Here is an 18,241-nt window from a genome sequence, read left to right on the forward strand (position 1 = left end):
TACATATATATATATATATACACACACACACACTGGAACCTCAGTTTTAGTCTCTGGTATTGTACATTTCCTAGGATTTTGTACACTTGGAATGGCTCCTACTGAACACCCAAACAAAGCAACCTGTGTTCTCTCATGACCCATTCTGTTTTTGTGTTCGTTGTTTTCTGTGCTATTTTATTCAAATGTAACTACTAAATAAGCCATCATGGGGCCAAAGAATCCCAAGTGCCAGCCCTTCTGTAAAAATTGTGAGAAACTATAGAATTTAAGAAAGAACTCATAGCAAAGTGTTGGAGGGAGTTGCATGAAGATCACAGTATGAAAATGCTAACAAGGCTGGTTTGAAAAATTCAGAAAGTGAACGGGCATACATATAATGTGCCTATTTCAGTGATTTAGGACATGTTTGCAAAGTGATGTAAAAGATTTTGTGGAGAATTATCATCCGTACAAAGATGTTGTAATCTGTGTCTCCAAAATCTTTAATGACAATGCCGTGTTCCACTTAAGGCAAATTTTAAAGAGACGCCAGAAACAAATGTCTCTGGACAGTTTTGTTGTGTGACAGGGGTCCAGTGACTCTCAAGCTGGTCCTAGTGCCAGTAGAAACCAAAGAAGGGAAGTAACCCCAGATAGTGCCACTAAAAAACCGAAAAGTAACCCCAGACAGGTCCTCGATACCTGAAATCCTTCTGGAGGGGATTCCTCTCCAAACAATAAACTGTCCTCCTTCTCCCCTTCTTTCCGTCTTCTACACACTAACAAGTCTTCTATAAAGGTAAGAGTAATGTTAAATGTTCATTATATTTTTCATTATTTGTTTATAGTTATTTCTCATTGTTTTTTGTTTGTAGAACTGTACAGGCAGTCCCTGGTTATCGGCGGACTCGGTTAATGGCGATCCAGTTTTAGGGTGCTTGTCTAGTGCCATAATATCGGTGATTTATGGCACCATAATGGGCCGAGTTTTGGTTATCGGTGCCATAAGATGCTAATAATACAGTTATGGCGTCATAACTTACCTAACAGAGGCGCCATTAACTGGTTATCAGCACCATGAACCGAATCTCGGCGCCATAACTCGCCGAGTTTCGGTTAATGGCGGTTTTCGCTTATCAGTAGTTTTTAAGGTCTGAGGGTGGACAGAAAAAGTGCGGATGGACTGACAAAGCCATCGCAGTAGTTTTCTTTTACAGAAAACTAAAGAGTAATTAATACATACAGTAGTTATATCAATCTATACAGAGATGGATGTTGAGGGCTCTAAAAAGATTTTAACCTCTTACCTTGTCCTCAGTCCATGTCAATATGTATTCATGAGTCACTGGATTACTTTTATTTTCTTTGAATATTTTACGTTTGTATACGTATACAGTAATGTTTATTAATGTAGTGATTTTATTTCTGGTTTCTTTTTATGCCGTATTCAAACTCACTAAAGGTAAATAAAAGTCTTTATGCTCAGCTGACACTGACTTGTGGGTTGGTTGCTTTAATATACTGTATAAATATGCTGTACATACAGTACATAATTAAACAGAAAGGGAGTATATCATACACACAAACATACAGTATATGCACACACTGTGTGATCGTTAGCTTACTAATATATATACAGCTGTATATACAGTATGTGTGCAAGTATGCAATATGTGTGTGGTTGTATACATAGTACATATTTTTTAATTTGCTTTCTATAAAAACATTTGAATAAAATTGTTCATAGCAGTTCTCTAGAAAGCCTATGATTCATACCCAGAGGGTTAACGTTAATACAGTACTGCATGTCTTCATATGATTACGGTACATATTTCAAATTCCACTCAATAATCACAGACATTTCCTTCTAGGTGACTAGAATTCTTCCATTTTGGCATCACTTTACCAATTCTTATTTATGGAAATATCATCAATATTTGAAAATATTTCTTTTTAATAAAACTCAGTAAAAATATCTTTTCACTCATTTGAAAATAATATTCTGTAGTTGATTCTCACTTACCTTAAAATATAATTTAGATAAAAATACGCTCTTAAAGATACTTATTATAAATGTTAAAAACAGATATATACCACCCAAGAGTCTTCAGATGGTCTATGGACTGATAAAACCACAGTTTTATGAGTAACAAAATATTTTAAAGAAAGATCCATTTATCTAACGATCTTTTGTAACTTCCTGAGATTAAAGAATGTTTTCTAAAGAAACATTTGTTGCCTTCTGCTCTGTTATCCTAAGAAAGCATGGTAAGTTTCACTGGAATACCCGAGGTCCTTCAGTAAGCTGAAAAAATAAGGCGGTAATTAGCACTATACATAAATACAAACTAATTAATAATTACTACAATAAAAGATATTCCAATTTGTAGAAATAGAAAAAAATATTTTTAAAAACTAGTATTTTGTTTCCAGGGATTTTGCTAATACCATCCAGCTTCTATAACAATGCACTGACATTGGCCTCTTATATCTGTGAAGGGAATGACATTAGCTGATCTCTAGTTAATACATCAATCTTCGATGCTGAAGATACAGGTTCTGAAAGAGGATGTCTTTCCACTAGAAGCTGGATGAGATGTGCATCAGAAATCCATTGCTTTAAATGATTTAACTCCTATCTTTATAATAATAATAATAAATAATAATAACTAATAATAATAAATAAATAATAATAACTTAATAATAATAATAATTAATAATAATAATAATAATAATAATAATAATTTGACTTACTTAACAGATAATTTTTGTAAATATAGTAGGCCCGCATATACATGTGAAAAGTACAGTCTCATCATTAACGGGAGGAGAATCTTTTGTAAGAGGTCTTTCCTTATGTGGCCCTGCATACCTGACCAAGAATCACTTGGTCTTGAAAGTATGTGTGTGACCTGAAAAATACATAATACTACTGCAGTGAAAATTTTTCCATTTACACCTACATTAATTAAAACATATTTTCTGGGCTCAGCTCGTGTCGCTGCGCGAAATATCCTTTAATCTATTATTTCTAGGGTAAATGTACTAACACATACCAGAGAATAAATAAATAAAGAAAAAGGTCAGTATAACTGACTCGCTCACCCTCCCAGAGAGTGTCGGTATGAACACTATGGCGTGTGAGACCACTACCACGAGCCCAAATGCCAATAGAATCCTCCCACTACAAAATCCCCCAAGAGGGGAGCCGACCCACAGAGTGAGCAGCTCGTACTACTACTACTCCATCCCATGCTGCGACTGCTGCGCCTCTGGTGGCCATCCTTTTCAGTTAGCGCACACGATACACACGTGCCATTTTCTTCTCTGTGTTTTTGTGCCCTTTCGTTTGGATTTTATTACAATGGAGCGTGCAGCCATCGCAGCAGCTAAGTTAAGTACTCAGTGTTTATTGCTATTTGGTTTTTTCCGGCCCTGAGCACGTATTTGCCGTTTTTTAGGTATAAATGCGATCTCTAGGTCGGAAGCATGGCAGCATGGTTCTGCCTCGTGATGGGTCCGTTCTGGGTCTCCCATACCCAGAGCATCGCCTGTCTTTGTGCGCTCTATTTTATTATCCGCTTTGTTTAGAGTTAGGTCTACACGGTTTTGTCATGCATGCATGTCTTTTACCTTATGTAGGCTTTTCCATCAGACCCTAGCCACCACGGCTCTTAGTATCGGCATCGGCTAGCTTTCGAGTGGTAGACTTGCCTTCGGGTTAGTCGTACACTCCTGGATTTTTTCTCCCATTTGTTTTCTTTCTTTCATTTTATTATTCATTTTATTATCTATGTGATTTTCTTAGGTTAGTTAGGCGTCTGGCTCGCTTAGCCTAGGTCACGGCCTATTGTGCCTTTATGTTACCGCTGGTCAGCTCGGTTGCTTCCCGATAGCATCTCGCTGATCAGTTGGTTTTGTTTTAGGCTTAGTTGTTGTTCTTATCGCCCGTGGTCACTATGTGGTCACGAGGCAGCCAGAGCGCCTGTCCAGTCACCTTTCCCCCCTCCTGCTCTTCATAGAGTCGGGGGGGGGGGGGGTGGCTAGGCCTGCCCATGCTCGCTCCGCATACCCGAGCCTGCCTCCCTCTCTCCCCCCAGCGAGGGGGTAGAGGGACGGGAACAGACCCAGACTGGACTCGACCTCTCCGGCTCTCGGTCCGGTCGGATGGTAAGGTGAGGGGGGACTGGCCTTTCCCCCTCTCCATTACTACTTCGTCGCTCCGTTACTAGCCCGAGTCTGTATGCCCCCGCTCTTTCCCACCTTACTAGGGCTCCTTTACCACCGGAGGCCTGGCATCTAGCGGAAACATGCTAAGTCTACCCCACGGGGTGGACCGGAACATACAGTCGGTCTCGTCTAACCTCTCCGTTTCACTGAGTTATCACTCCGCCACGCACTGGACTTAGTCCGGCACGTTCGAGCTTTTAGGTTTAAGATGTTAAGTTTACTTTAAGTACCTTAAACCATTCCCCCTCCCTTCTTTTCCACCGGATACCTCCGGGGTTATAGCCTATTCAGGCTAGTAAGGGTAGGGGCTATGCCCGAATTTTTTCCGAGCTCCGGCATGCAATGGAGTTCTTCTGTCCTTTAGCCTGTAAGTGATATTCTTTAAGATACTCATGTGTCTTTCCACTTACAGACACCAACTGTGAGCATCCGGGATGCGCCGCCACACTTCAGGACCCGTGTGGACACGAAGTTTGCCGGTCCCATGCTCCATGCGCGACTCCGCACGGGGACATCCAGGTCTGGTACCATGAGACGTGTACCATATGTTACGATCTGGTGAGCCAGCTTTTAGACGGTAAGTATCCATCTCCGGTAGCTGGTCCGCCTCCACCTCCGCAGCAGCTCCGGCTTTGGACTCCAATGCTGGCCTGTTACAACAGGTGGGCGACCTGGTTGGGTCTCTAAAGAGTAGCATGGAACAAATGATCTCTCGGTTGTCGGATAGGATTACTTCTCAAGACTCCATTATAGCCGGACTGAGCCAAGCTCCTCTAGCCTCTCCTCCACCTTCCAATGCAGGTGGAGCCCAGCTTCCCCCGTATGACTCGCTACCTCCGTTCTCGATGAACAACCCGTGGAGAGTAGCGTCATACGCCCCCTTCCAGGACGGACTCATTTCTATACCGGAATTTGGAACTCGAAGGATAGAGGACTTCGAGTTCTACCCGGAAGACCTTCAGCCTCCGTTCATCGGCTACGCAAGGCTCACCGCCTCAGCCATGATTCGAGATGATAGGGGTACAAAAGGAGACGGGTCCTCTATTCACGTGACCAGGCTCAGAGAGAATGGCTCAGGTGTTTTAGAGGACATGGATTGTTCTAATACGAAAATCCAACCCTTCAAGAGTCCCTTTACGATCTTCACGATGGATGAGAGTAACCCCGCTCCCTTTCCTGACTAAGATCGCGACATCTACTATTCCAGCGGCCCAGAAGGGGGACCCCATGCCTCAACTGAAGGAAGCAGATCCTACATCTCCGTTACTTCCTTCAGCCGGAGAATTATGGGAAGACTTACCGAACACCTTCTCAGCTGGCAAACTCAAAACCGGACTGTGCTATGGAGCAGTTTGGTGAAAAGCTACCCAGGCTTCCGGATAGCCTTATTCAGGCTGAATTTGACGCTAAATCGCGATTAGCCAGATCGATTAATTCTATGGCTATGTCCTGAGGTGGCCACCATAGCCTATGGTTCAGAGCCGCTTTTCAAACTTATGACCAAATCCCTGACTCAAACGGTACAGTCAGATATGTTTGAGTTTGCCACTGCTAGAACGAATTGTAGGAAGCATGTCCTACAAGAAGCAACCATTCGGCACGAGCCGAATAGGTTACTCTCGTCAAGCATCTGGGAGCAGATCTCTTCCCAGAAGCGATGGTGAAGGAAGTCCAGTCAGAGGCTACAAGGTTGAACCAGAGCCTTAAGACCGTTGGGGCCTTACGGCTAGGAGGAGGCAAGATCTCGCAGCTAGAGGTAAAGGGCAAAGGAAACCCAGGCGTTTCCAGCCCTACCAGAAAAAGCAGCCACGCTTTTCTCAGCAAGTTCCGGCGGTTCCCTTAGTGCAAACAGCCCAACCCTCCACTTCAAAGGCTCAATCACAGCCAATTTACGTGATCTCCCTCAGCCTCAGCCCTCCACCTCTTATGCCATCTCCCCAGCTTACAATCAAACCTTCGAGAGTCAATCTTCACAGAAGTATGACCGCTCGGTAAGGGAGGCAGAGGTAAACGTTCCTTTCGTGGGAGAGGATCGGGAGGTCCCTTTAATAGGGAAAACACTTCAGAGGAGGCCGAGGAGGTTACCAGAACCAATGAAGAACTTCAGGTAGGAGGGAGGCTGTTTCACTTTCGCCACCGGTGGAACTTCAGCAAGTGGGCTCAGAGCATTGTGTCAAAAAGGCCTGGGTTGGAGTGGTTGACGAACCCACCTCCATCCAGGCCTTTCCGTCAACTTCCTTCCAAAGAACTGACGGAGTATGCGGAGGATCTCCTTCAGAAAGGAGCTATAGCGGAGAGTCAAAAGATTAAAATTTCAAGGTCGCTTGTTCAGCGTGCCAAAGAAGGCTCACAAAAAAGAAGAGTAATCTTAGACTTGTCCCGCTTAACTTAGCCGTTCGCTGCGACAAGTTCAAGATGCTCACGATCTCGCAGGTGCGGACCTTACTTCCCCGTGGGGCCGTCACCACCTCTATCGATCTTACAGACGCTTACTATCATATCCCTATTGCAAGACACTTCCGTCCCTATCTAGGCTTCAAGATAGGCGACCAGACATTCTCCTTCAAGGTAGTTCCTTTCGGGCTCAACGTAGCACCCAGAGTGTTTACGAAGCTGGCGGAAGTAGTTGTTCAACAACTCCAGATCGCAAGGGTTATGGTAGTAGCGTATCTCGACGATTGGTTGATCTGGGCTTCAACAGTCGAGGAATGCAACAAAGCAACACTGAAAGTGATTCAGTTTCCTGGAATATCTAGGCTTCAAGATAAACAGGACCAAATCAAGACTCACTCCAGAGTCAAACTTTCAGTGGCTAGGCATTCAATGGAATCTATCCTCCCATACTCGTCGATTCCATCGTCCAAAAGGAAGGAAATAGCAAAGTCAGTCAAGCAATTTCTAAGTCACAAACTGGCTTCAAGAAGATCTCAGGAAAGGATCCTGGGTTCTCTCCAGTTTGCATCAGTGACGAACATCCTAATGAAAGCCAAACTGAAAGACCTAACCAGAATTTGGCGCTCACAGGGCAAATATCAGGTCCAGGGACAAATTGTCCTCAGTCCCTCTGATTCTAAAGAATCGACTTCGGCCGTGGCGAAAGTCAAGAACCTATCGGTGTCAGTGCCCCTTCAGTTTCCTCCTCCAGGGATCACTATCCACACAGACGCTTCATTAAGCGTTGGGGAGGATATTCCCAGTTCAAAAGGTTCAGGGAACGTGGTCACCTCAGTTCCGTCAGTTCATATAAACGTACTGGAAGGCGATGGCACTGTTCTTGACTCTAAAAAGGTTACGTCTCCCGCCAAAGTACTCCCACATAAAGCTAGTCCTGGACAGCGCAGTGGTAGTACATTGCATAAACAGAGGAGGCTCCAAGTCACGTCATCTAAACCATGGTCATGGTAGCCATATTCTCCCTGGCGGACAAGTTCAGTTGGCATCTCTCCTCCACCCATATAGCTGGAGTGAGAAACGTCATAGCAGATGCTCTATCCCGATCAGTACCTCTAGAGTCGGAATGGTCACTGGACAACAGTTCGTTCCAATGGATTCTTCAGAGAGTTCCAGGTCTACAGGTAGATCTCTTCGCATCCCAAGCGAACCACAAACTCCCGTGTTATGTGGCCCCCAACCTGGACCCTCTGGCCTATGCCACGGACGCCCTGGCTCTAGATTGGAACAACTGGGAGAAGATTTATGTCTTTCCTCCGGTGAATCTTCTCATGAAAGTGTTAAACAAACTCAGGACATTCAAGGGTCAAGTGGCTCTAGTAGCCCAGACTGGCCGAAGAGCAATTGGTACCCTCTCATCCTGGAACTGGGTCTCCGCCCTCTTCGGATCCCCAATCCCAAGCTCTCCCAGTCAGTACAAACGAAGACTGTGTTCGCTTCCTCAGGGATTCTCAAAACCCTAACTTTATGGATTTCATGAAGTTTGCAGCGAAAAGAGATGCGAATATTGACCCTCAGAATATTCTCTTCTTGGAATCAGATAAGAGAGATTCAACTTTGAGACAGTATGATGCTGCTGTCAAAAAGTTAGCAACCTTCCTGAAATCAGATATTAAGATCATGACAATCAATTCAGCTATATCCTTTTTCAGATCTTATTTGAAAAAGGCTTAGCAGCTAGCACAATTACGACAAACAAGTCAGCCTTGAAAAGATTTTTTCAATTTGGGTTCAACATAGACTTGACAGATTCCTACTTCTCGTCTATTCCCAAGGCCTGTGCTAGACTTAGACCTTACGTAAGGCCTACGTCAGTATCATGGTTCTTAAACGATGTTCTAAAACTGGCTTCAGAAACCAATAATGACACTGCTCATTTATAATGCTATTAGAAAAACCCTATTTTTATTAAGCTTAGCCTCAGGAGCTAGAATTTCAGAACTGTCGGCTTTATCCAGAGATCCGGATCATATTCAGTTCCTTCCACAGGGGAAGTGCTACTTTCACGGAAACGTAGCTTTTTAGCTAAGAATGAAGATCCTTTGATGAGGTGGGAACCATGGAAGGTACTACCCCTTCCACAAGATATATCTCTTTGCCCAGTTTCAACGTTACGAGCCTTTCTATCTAGGACCTCCTCATCCTCATCGGGTCCTCTCTTTAGGAGAGAAAAAGGTGGTACTTTATCTATAAAGGCATCAGGCAACAAATCCTGTACTTCATTAAACAAGCCAATCCTGACTCTTTCCCAAAAGCACATGATGTCAGGGCAGTAGCCACCTCAATTAACTATTTCCAACATATGAACTTCGATGAGTTGAAAAAGTATACTGGATGGAAATCACCGACAGTGTTCAAACGTCATTACTTAAAGTCCTTGGAAGCCCTGAAATTTTCAGCAGTTGCAGCGGGTAACATAGTTTCCCCTGACTCTGACTAATCCTTAGTAGAAGATTCAGTCCTCCTTCTACCTGCCTCACCCAACAGTTCGTCTATTCCTGCCTTGTTCATTTACGATCACCTTGTGTCTTAGCTGCTTTGATGATGATATAGTGGGTGTCCCTTATTTTTTTGCTAGGACACTCACATTTGTGATGATTACTGATCTCGTGGATTGTCATCTCCTTATTTTTATGCTAGGAGATACATCTTATTATAATGGTTACGGGTTTTGTATATTAAGTCATATACATTCTTTATATTTTATTATTGTTGAGTTTGTTTTATTCAACTTGTATATTAATTGCTTTACATTGTTTTGATACATAAGCTTTACACAGATACCATTGTTGTACATTATATATCTCCTGTTATATTGATTTTTTATATGTATATTACCTTAAGTTAAGAAATATTATTAGCATTAAGTATAATTAAGTAATATTCTATTTGTTATCACTGTGTACATGTATCTTTATTAGCAATTATATTGTTTTATTTTTTATTTTATCTTTTATTTGAGGACCCTTTATATTTTGTTGAATTTCTTTACAATCTTGTCTATTTCTCTGGTACGATTTCGCGCAGCGACACGAGCTTGAGCCCAGAAAAGGGATTTTTGACGTAAGGAAAAATCTATTTATCTGGGCGATTGGGCTTCGTGTCGCCAACGAAATCCCCCCGCCCTACCCCATCCCATCGCCAAGATTGTCTGCTAACTTCAGGATGGCCACCAGAGGCGCAGCAGTCGGCAGCATGGGATGGAGTAGTAGTAGTAGGTGCTGCCCACTCTGTGGGTCGGCTCCCCTCTTGGGGATTTTGTAGTGGGAGGATTCTATTGGCATTTGGCTCGTGGTAGTGGTCTCACTCGCCATAGTGTTCATACCGACACTCTCTGGGAGGGTGAGCGAGTCAGTTATACTGACCTTTTTCTTTATTTATTTATTCTCTGGTATGTGTTAGTACATTTACCTAGAAATAATAGCATTTAAAGGATTTTCTTTAGCTGGCGACATCACGAGCCCAATCGCCCAGAAATAGATATTTCCTTACGTCAAAACATTCCCTTTTGCAAAGATATGACGAACAGTTCAACACTCTCTACTCCTTAAGCACTCTGGAGCTAAATGAGAGAGTACATAACCCAAAAGAATGGTAGTCCTGATAATTTTACCTTAACAAAATTAAACATCTTCTGCTTTAGCTTTTAGAAATTCTGAGATGTATATGTACAGTTACTGTATAAAATTTCCATGCAATAATAACTAATGAAACATATGTACACTGTTTATGTAAAAGAAATTCAAAGATTAACTTTACCAATAAAACCTAAAATACAATCCACAAATATCAAGGCCCTACTCTAATATATACTTACCATATTTGTGTACTTAAGGGGGCCGGCCGGCTAATGCCATTTTTTAATTTTCAGGACTTTGATATTCATACCACTTAATAAGGGGACTTGGGACATCTCCAAACTGCATATGATTTTTGCCTCTGACCTTCAGTTTTGTGATGCCAGGGCGATTTATCCCGAAAATAACCATTTTTCAAATTCTATCTCCTCCCTTGATATTTAATATTAAGACCTAGGATTACTACCATATATAGACCTGATGTAGACCTCCAATCGAATGAGGAGTTTTTTTTCTAAAAGTCATTTTTTTGCTAGATATGAATTTTTCAATATGGTAAAAAAATAAACCCTATAAATCAGGAGAAAAAAATTTATAAAAAAAAGATGAAACAAAAATTGGAAAAAAGGACTCTATTTGATTGTTCTATAATGTCTTTCTGATTTATATACCAAATTCCAATGTTATAGCTTTAAAACTAAGTAGAAGATAGATTTTGAAAGTCAATAAGTATAGTTTTTGAGATACGGGCGTTCAAAGTTTTCCTTCGTATTTCTATAAAGACAATGTTAATAAATAATGATTATTATGAATGTATATTTCTTTTTTGTGTATTAATAAACCAAAACTATTTTATTTATCATAATTTAATCATAAAATGATGATCCATTTGCTCATATATCGTAGCCTGGGGCACTGCTTGAGGCAAGATGGGGCACTCCTTCCTACGCAACTCTCTCTCTCTCCCCTTCACTAACTTGGCTTATTGCAGCAAATTTTCTTCTTCTGTATGTTAGCGAGATGTTTTCCTTGTATTTTCCTCTTTTGTATGATGAAATTCTGTCGAAAACAAAGATAAACAAATGTAAATGCAAGAGAATGTCAGAGGTGAAACTCGAAGGTGTACTCTCTTTTTACAAAGACAATTTAATAAATCATGATTATTATGAATTTCATATTCCATTTTGGGTATTAAAAAACCAAAACTTTGTTATTTATCATAAATGAAGATCTCTTTGCTCAAAGATCATAGCCTTGGGCACAGTGTGACGTGTGCTGTCAGGCAAGATGGGGGCGTTACTACGCAACCCTTACTACGCAACCCTCCCCTCTCTCTTCACTAACTACGCGTATATTATGATATTCTGTAACAATACTTGAGTGATTTTTCTTCGTCTGTATGTTAGCGAGATGTTTTCCTTGTCTTTTCCTCATTGGCATGATGAAATTCTTGCCGAAACATACATAAACATACGTAAAAGCAAACGAATGTCAGAGGTGAAATCGAACATGTAGACTACTTGAAGTTTGTGCTCGCACTGATGGTTGGACTTGGTTGCTGACTGAAGTGAAGTCTCCCTTCTTAACTTGGGGAATGTCTACAGATGCCATTTCTCCCAATTTCTTTGACAATAATTATCAAAATTTACGATAATAGAAGAAATATTGCATTTTCTTGTACGCATCAATGTTTTAGGCTTATTGAGTTACGTTAACTAATTACCCTGTAACTATGAAAGTAAGAGGAATTTTGACGAAATATTTCTTATACGTATTCTCAATTGCCATATGAAGCCCAATGAATTTTTTCATGACTTTGCATTTTTTGCCCTATACCCCCTGGCCCCCTTAAGAAAAAGATGAGTAAGCATTCCAACCATACGACACAAGTTTTTAAAATAAATTCATTAATCGTGTATCTGCTACTATCTATACATTACAGTATATATGCATATACATATATACATACACAAATATATATATATATATATTATATATATATATATATATATATATATATATATCTCTCTCTCGCTCTTTAATTTTTTTCCTTCATGGCAAAAACCTTTATTATACATGTCATCACGTTTTTACATACTTTGTGATCAAGTTATTCATATTATATATATATATATATATATATATTATATATATATATATATATATATATATGTATATATATATATACCTATATATATATAAATATATATATATGTGCCTGATTTTTACCCATATGCTCCCACTCTTCTAGCGCATGTAGAGAAATGGACCTGATGACCACTTAGGTAACTGTAAAATGATGGGTTTTTGTAACAACAACTTCAGTTGATTATAACTTTCCTTGGAAGATTTAATTGGGAATAGTTATTCTTTTAGCAATATTGGCAAGAACTGAACCTTGAAAAAATGAAATATTTCCCATTTTTATCTATTGAAAAATCCCTAGTATATTAAATTTGCACTGTCTTAAAACCATTAATAAAACAGCTGATCTTGTCATATTCATGCCTTATTATTTACATGTGGAAGAGCAGTAAAACTGACGTTGATTGTACCCACCTTCAATATATTAGAATGGTCTGCAACAAGACTCTCCAGCTCTTCTCTCCAGGGTATATCTCCTTCTGTCTTATTAAAGAGAACTAACCTGATATTTCTGGAAAGGAAACAGTTGTTGCTGTGTGTGATGAACTATTATCAGTAAATTCTGTATGTCAATAAAATGAATGACAAAGCTGTATAAGACTTCATGCAATATTCACTTTAACAAATACATGAGATCAAACTTACTTTTCATTTTTTAGACCTGCAAGCATAACTTTCACGAGTGGAGTGATACCTGTCCCAGCACCAAGTAGAACAAGATCTGTTGCTGTATCTACTGCTATAGTCAATTTGTCATGTGTGAAAGTCCCTTCTGGTAGACTTACTTCAATCTTTGATTCTAAAGACAAGTCATCTAATAAAGGAGTCAATGCACCATCTGGATAAATCTGTTAAAAGAGAGGTTGACATATTTCTGAATCAAGTAAACAACCATCTTTTAGGTGGTTCCACATTTGGTCATGCTGAAATGCAAAACCTTCTTTTACAAAAAAATACAAGTATTGCAATATACTACAGTTATGTTAATTTCATATCTCTGGTAATGTCCTTTTCACAAATCAAACTATTTATTAAAATTCTTTTTGGGAAAACATTTGAAAACATTTTTAATCACAGATATGGCCTCTTGATACTTGTTTTTTTTCACTGCAGAGCAGCAGACATTCTTTCAACATTGCTTTTGATATATCTATGGTGCCTAACAGCTAGGCATTAGACTTTGATATTCTAAATTTATATATATGTATACACATATATGATACAGATATAAGTATTTATATATACAGGCGGTCCCCGGGTTACGACGGGTCCGGCTTACGACGTTCCGAGGTTACGACGCTTTTTCTTAAGTATTCATTGAAAAATCCGCCCTGGGTTACGACACTTGTTCCGAGGTTACGACGCTGACGCTTCCGGCGCTCCGAGTTTACGACGCTTTTAAAAAGCATACCATGATAAGAATCCTTTATAGTTTAGCACAGTTTCTCTCTCTCTCTCTCTCTCTCTCTCTCTCTCTCTCTCTCTCTCTCTCTCTCTCTCTTTATATTTTCCGACAAAAATAATCACTAATTAGTGAATTTTGATGTTTATTTTCATGACTAAATACATTTTTATAATACAAAAATGATTTACTGATTTTCAAATATTAATTTTGATTAATACTGTATTAGTAAGTTTAATAAGTTGAAATGATATCACATAATAAAAATAATAATTCTCTCTCTCTCTCTCTCTCTCTACTACAAAGATGTATGTTTTTTTGTATGATAAATAAATGATTTACTATTTTCAAATATTAATATTAATTTATACAGCAATAATATCAATTCATTAAAGAAAATACCATAGTGAATTAGTAAGATTTTAGCTTATAAATTTAAAAAATTATGGAAGAATGAAGGAAATCCCAGTCTTCTCTCAGTAACCTTTCCTCCAGATCCAGGTACTAAAACTGTCAGCTATATATCAAGTTCTGTGACAGCCAGGAGGGGGAAGAACTGCAGTGTTGCAATGACGTGGTCCTGAAATTTTCTCTCTCTCTCTCTCTCTCTCTCTCTCTCTCTCTCTCTCTCTCTCTCTCTCTCTCTCATTTACTGAGACTCGAGATTCTTTATGTACTTGTACTATTTGCTTTTAATACTTTCAAATAATAATAATAATAATAACTGTAATTACAAAATTCATATGTGATAGTATTTTAAAGAAATACAATACGTACTAATCTATACATGTCACTTTTAATTAAGGTAACTCTCTCTCTCTCTCTCTCTCTCTCTCTCTCTCTCTCTCTCTCTCTCTCTCTCTCTCTCTCTCTCTCTCACTCTTTTGCCACACAAGATAATAATGTGTCATATTGGTAACTCCCTCCCTCTCTTTCGCTGGAAGCGTTATAAGTATTTTTTGAGAGAACAGAGAGAGATAAACACTCTCTCTCTCTCTCTCTCTCTCTTTTACCGAGATGAAAGAATTTTTATGGTACTAGTATGTAAAATGTTTATTGATAATTTCAGTTATTTAATAATAATAATAATAATAATAATAATAATAATAATAATAATAATAATAATAATAAAACTTTAATTACAAAATTCATAATGGTCATATTTTAAAGAGATGAAAATGACCTTTCCATTTCACTTGTAAGGATAATTCCTCTTTCTTACTGAGATGAGAGAATTTTTATGGTAGATCACGTGTTTATTATATTTTCAAATAATAATAATAATAATAATAATAATAATAATAATAATAATAGAAGTAGTAATAATACGATAACTAATTTCAAAAGAAAATTCTTCCCTTTGTCTTTTTCTGTATCAATTTCCCTACCTCAACTCCAGTGACACTCGGAGCTTAACAATGCCATACAATGGTCAACGAATTTAATGGTTTTATGTAATCTCTCTCTCTCTCTCTCTCTCTCTCTCTCTCTCTCTCTCTCTCTCTCTCTCTCTCTCCACAATATACTTGTCATACATTTGGTGTTTCTATTTCTTCCTTTCATCTCTCTCCTCTCAGCAAAAGAATTGATAGACAGACAAACATAATTGCACAGAAAAGCAAATCCCGAAGAGGCTCTACCCAGATCTATACAATGACGGGAAAGAGGAAAAAATAGACAAGAAAGACAAAATCTGCAACCTTTTGAAAAGAGGGAATTGCAGATTTGGAGAAAGATGTTACTACAAACATCCTAAGATATGTCAAAACTATGAAATATATGGTAAATGTGCATACTTGATGGATATGGGGATGATTGCAGAGATCTGCATCCAAAAATATGTAAAAAAGAAAACCTAAAGAAGGAAAAGGATGTAAGTTCGACAAAAAATGCAAATATATGCACCCTGTAGCCATGAATCATAATCAAATAAATAACCCAACCAAGTAATAAAATCCAAAATAAGAAAGAAACAATAAAGAGAGAAATCAAGAATATCAGGTAAAAGAGAAAAGCAAACCACCAATGAGATATGCAGAGGTGTCAGCAAAAAATTTCAAAGCATCAGCTCCGAAATTCTACTCAAGAGATAATAACTGTATTTATTATGCAAGAGGATATTGCAGAACGGAGAAAATTGCAGATTCAGACACAAAATGAATAATTATGATGAAGGAAGATCAAATATTATGGAAAAGTTGGATTTTTTAATGTCAGAATTTCTGGAAATGAAAAAAGAACAACATACCAGAACGGAAAGAGACAGGGTGGAAAATCCTTATTACTACCAGTATTAAATGAAGGAGAAAACACGCAAACCATCATAGTGATGAATGCGCAGGGTTTAGTTACGAGTAACTCAAAAAGAAAAATAGAGTACTTAGAAGAACTAACCCAAAATGAAAAGAAAATAGATATAATGAATATAAGTGAAACCTGGTATTCCCAAGAGACTGGGAATGATGATCAAATAAAAGGGTTCCAAACTTATAGATCAGATAGAAAAAATAGGAATCAAGGGGGAACCGCAATATATGGGAAAGACAAAAAACAAGGAAAAATATATGAGAAATATAGTAACTCAGAATGTGAACTAATAGCGGTAGAATTTGAATCTGAAAAATTGATGAACATAGTAATATATAGACCTCCTAATACTAAAGAGTTTGACTTAATAATTGAAAAATTGGATGATATATGTAGAAATCACAAGGACTGGACTATTCTCCTATCTGGTGACTTCAACTTTCCTTTCGTAGAATGGAAAGAACGAATAGGAGATTGTGGTTGTACTTATACATATAAAAAAGAGAGTAATAGTAGTGCAGAAGATAAGAGGCAATTTGAAAGCTATTAGATATGCTACTAGAATACAACATTCAACAAATAAATCACCTGCCAACAAGAAAGGAAAATACTTTAGACCTAGTATTTGTGAACGAGATGAATTATGTTAAAGAAATAATAGTTTATAATGCGAATATTTCAGACCATAATGTCATAGAATTAACAGTTCATTCCAAAGCAAGTGAAAATAGAGATAAGCAAGAAATGAAAAGTGGGAAGGATATGGAAAATACAACTTTCTACAGTAAAAATATAAAATGGTCAGAAATTAATGAAGAATTAAACAAAGATTGGGATAACATTTTCGTAAGTGATGACATAAGGGTAAATACGGAGATATTATATAAAATATTGGAGAAAATAGTGGAAAAAATATATACCGAAGAAGAAAAGTAAACATCATTCATGCATACCAAGAGACAGAAGGATCTTGTTCCAGAAAATCAGAAAGTGGAAAAAAGGTCTTGCAAAAGAAAAAAATGCATGGAAAGTTTATAGAACTAAAAAGTAAGATAGAAAAATGCAGAACAAAAGATTATACAATCAAAAGAAAATGAAAAACGGGACTTGGAAGAAAAAACCCTATTAAATATCAAGCAAAACCCCAAGAAGCTATTATACTCATATGCGAAGAAGATGAATAAAAGAAGAATGGAAATAGGCCCTCTGAGAATTGAAGGGAGATTAACGAATGAAAAAAAAAGGAAATTTGCAACATACTGGCAGAACGATATAAGAGAGAATTCACCCCTAGAATAGATAATGAAGATAATGATATAGAAGTAAGGGATGAAAATAGTGAATATTTAGCTGACATAGATATTAATGAAGCTGATATTGTGCAGGCTATTAATGAAATTAAAAATGGAGCTGCTGCAGGGCCTGATGGAATTCCTGCTATTTTGTTAAAGAAAGTAGTTCATTCTATCGCAAAGCCACTTGCAATATTATTAAGACAAAGTGTAGATACAGGCAAGATTTATGATGAGCACAAATTAGCATATATTACCCCTACTTTCAAAAGTGGATCAAGACTAGAGGCAAGTAAATTATAGGCCTGTGAGTCTAACATCACATATTATGAAAGTGTATGAAAGGGTAATGAAGAAAAAATATTATGAAACATTTAAAAAAATAAAAAATAATTTGTTTAATAAAGGACAACTGGTTTCGTACCCGGAAAAAGTACACAAACCCAACTGTTAGTCCACCGTGAGAACATATTCAAAAATATGAAAAGCGGAAATGAAACAGATGTGGTTTATTTAGACTTTGCAAAAGCTTTTGATAAGTAGACCATAATATATTAGCGAAGAAAATTAGAAAACACAAATATCGTGGATAAAGTAGGAAGATGGTTAAAAGAATTTTTACACAACAGAAAACAGATAGTTATTGCAAACGACGAGAATCGGATGAAGTCAAGGTAATATCCGGTGTGCCGCAAGGTACGGTGTTAGCTGCAATACTGTTTGTTATTATGATTGAAGACATAGACAATAATGTGAAGGATTCGGTAGTGAGTAGTTTCGCAGATGACACAAGAATAAGTAGAGAATTACTTGTGATGAAGATAGGAACGCTCTACAAAGAGACCTTAACAAAG

At 38.1% G+C, this 18,241-nt stretch overlaps 1 protein-coding gene across 1 annotated transcript in view; it reads right to left on the bottom strand.

Annotated features, from left to right (window-relative positions):
- Window positions 1-1,443: 1,443 nt before the first annotated feature.
- Window positions 1,444-18,241, bottom strand: part of LOC135227035 (cytochrome b5 reductase 4-like) — a 108,010-nt gene continuing 91,212 nt past the window's right edge. The window contains 6 exon segments of the mRNA XM_064266826.1: window positions 1,444-2,287; window positions 2,737-2,750; window positions 2,752-2,808; window positions 2,811-2,894; window positions 12,801-12,897; window positions 13,032-13,234. Coding sequence (XP_064122896.1) covers window positions 2,233-2,287; window positions 2,737-2,750; window positions 2,752-2,808; window positions 2,811-2,894; window positions 12,801-12,897; window positions 13,032-13,234 — 510 coding nt within the window. The 3' untranslated portion in view covers window positions 1,444-2,232.

This window comes from Macrobrachium nipponense, chromosome 15 (assembly GCF_015104395.2).
Source record: "Macrobrachium nipponense isolate FS-2020 chromosome 15, ASM1510439v2, whole genome shotgun sequence".
Lineage (NCBI taxonomy): Eukaryota > Metazoa > Arthropoda > Malacostraca > Decapoda > Palaemonidae > Macrobrachium > Macrobrachium nipponense.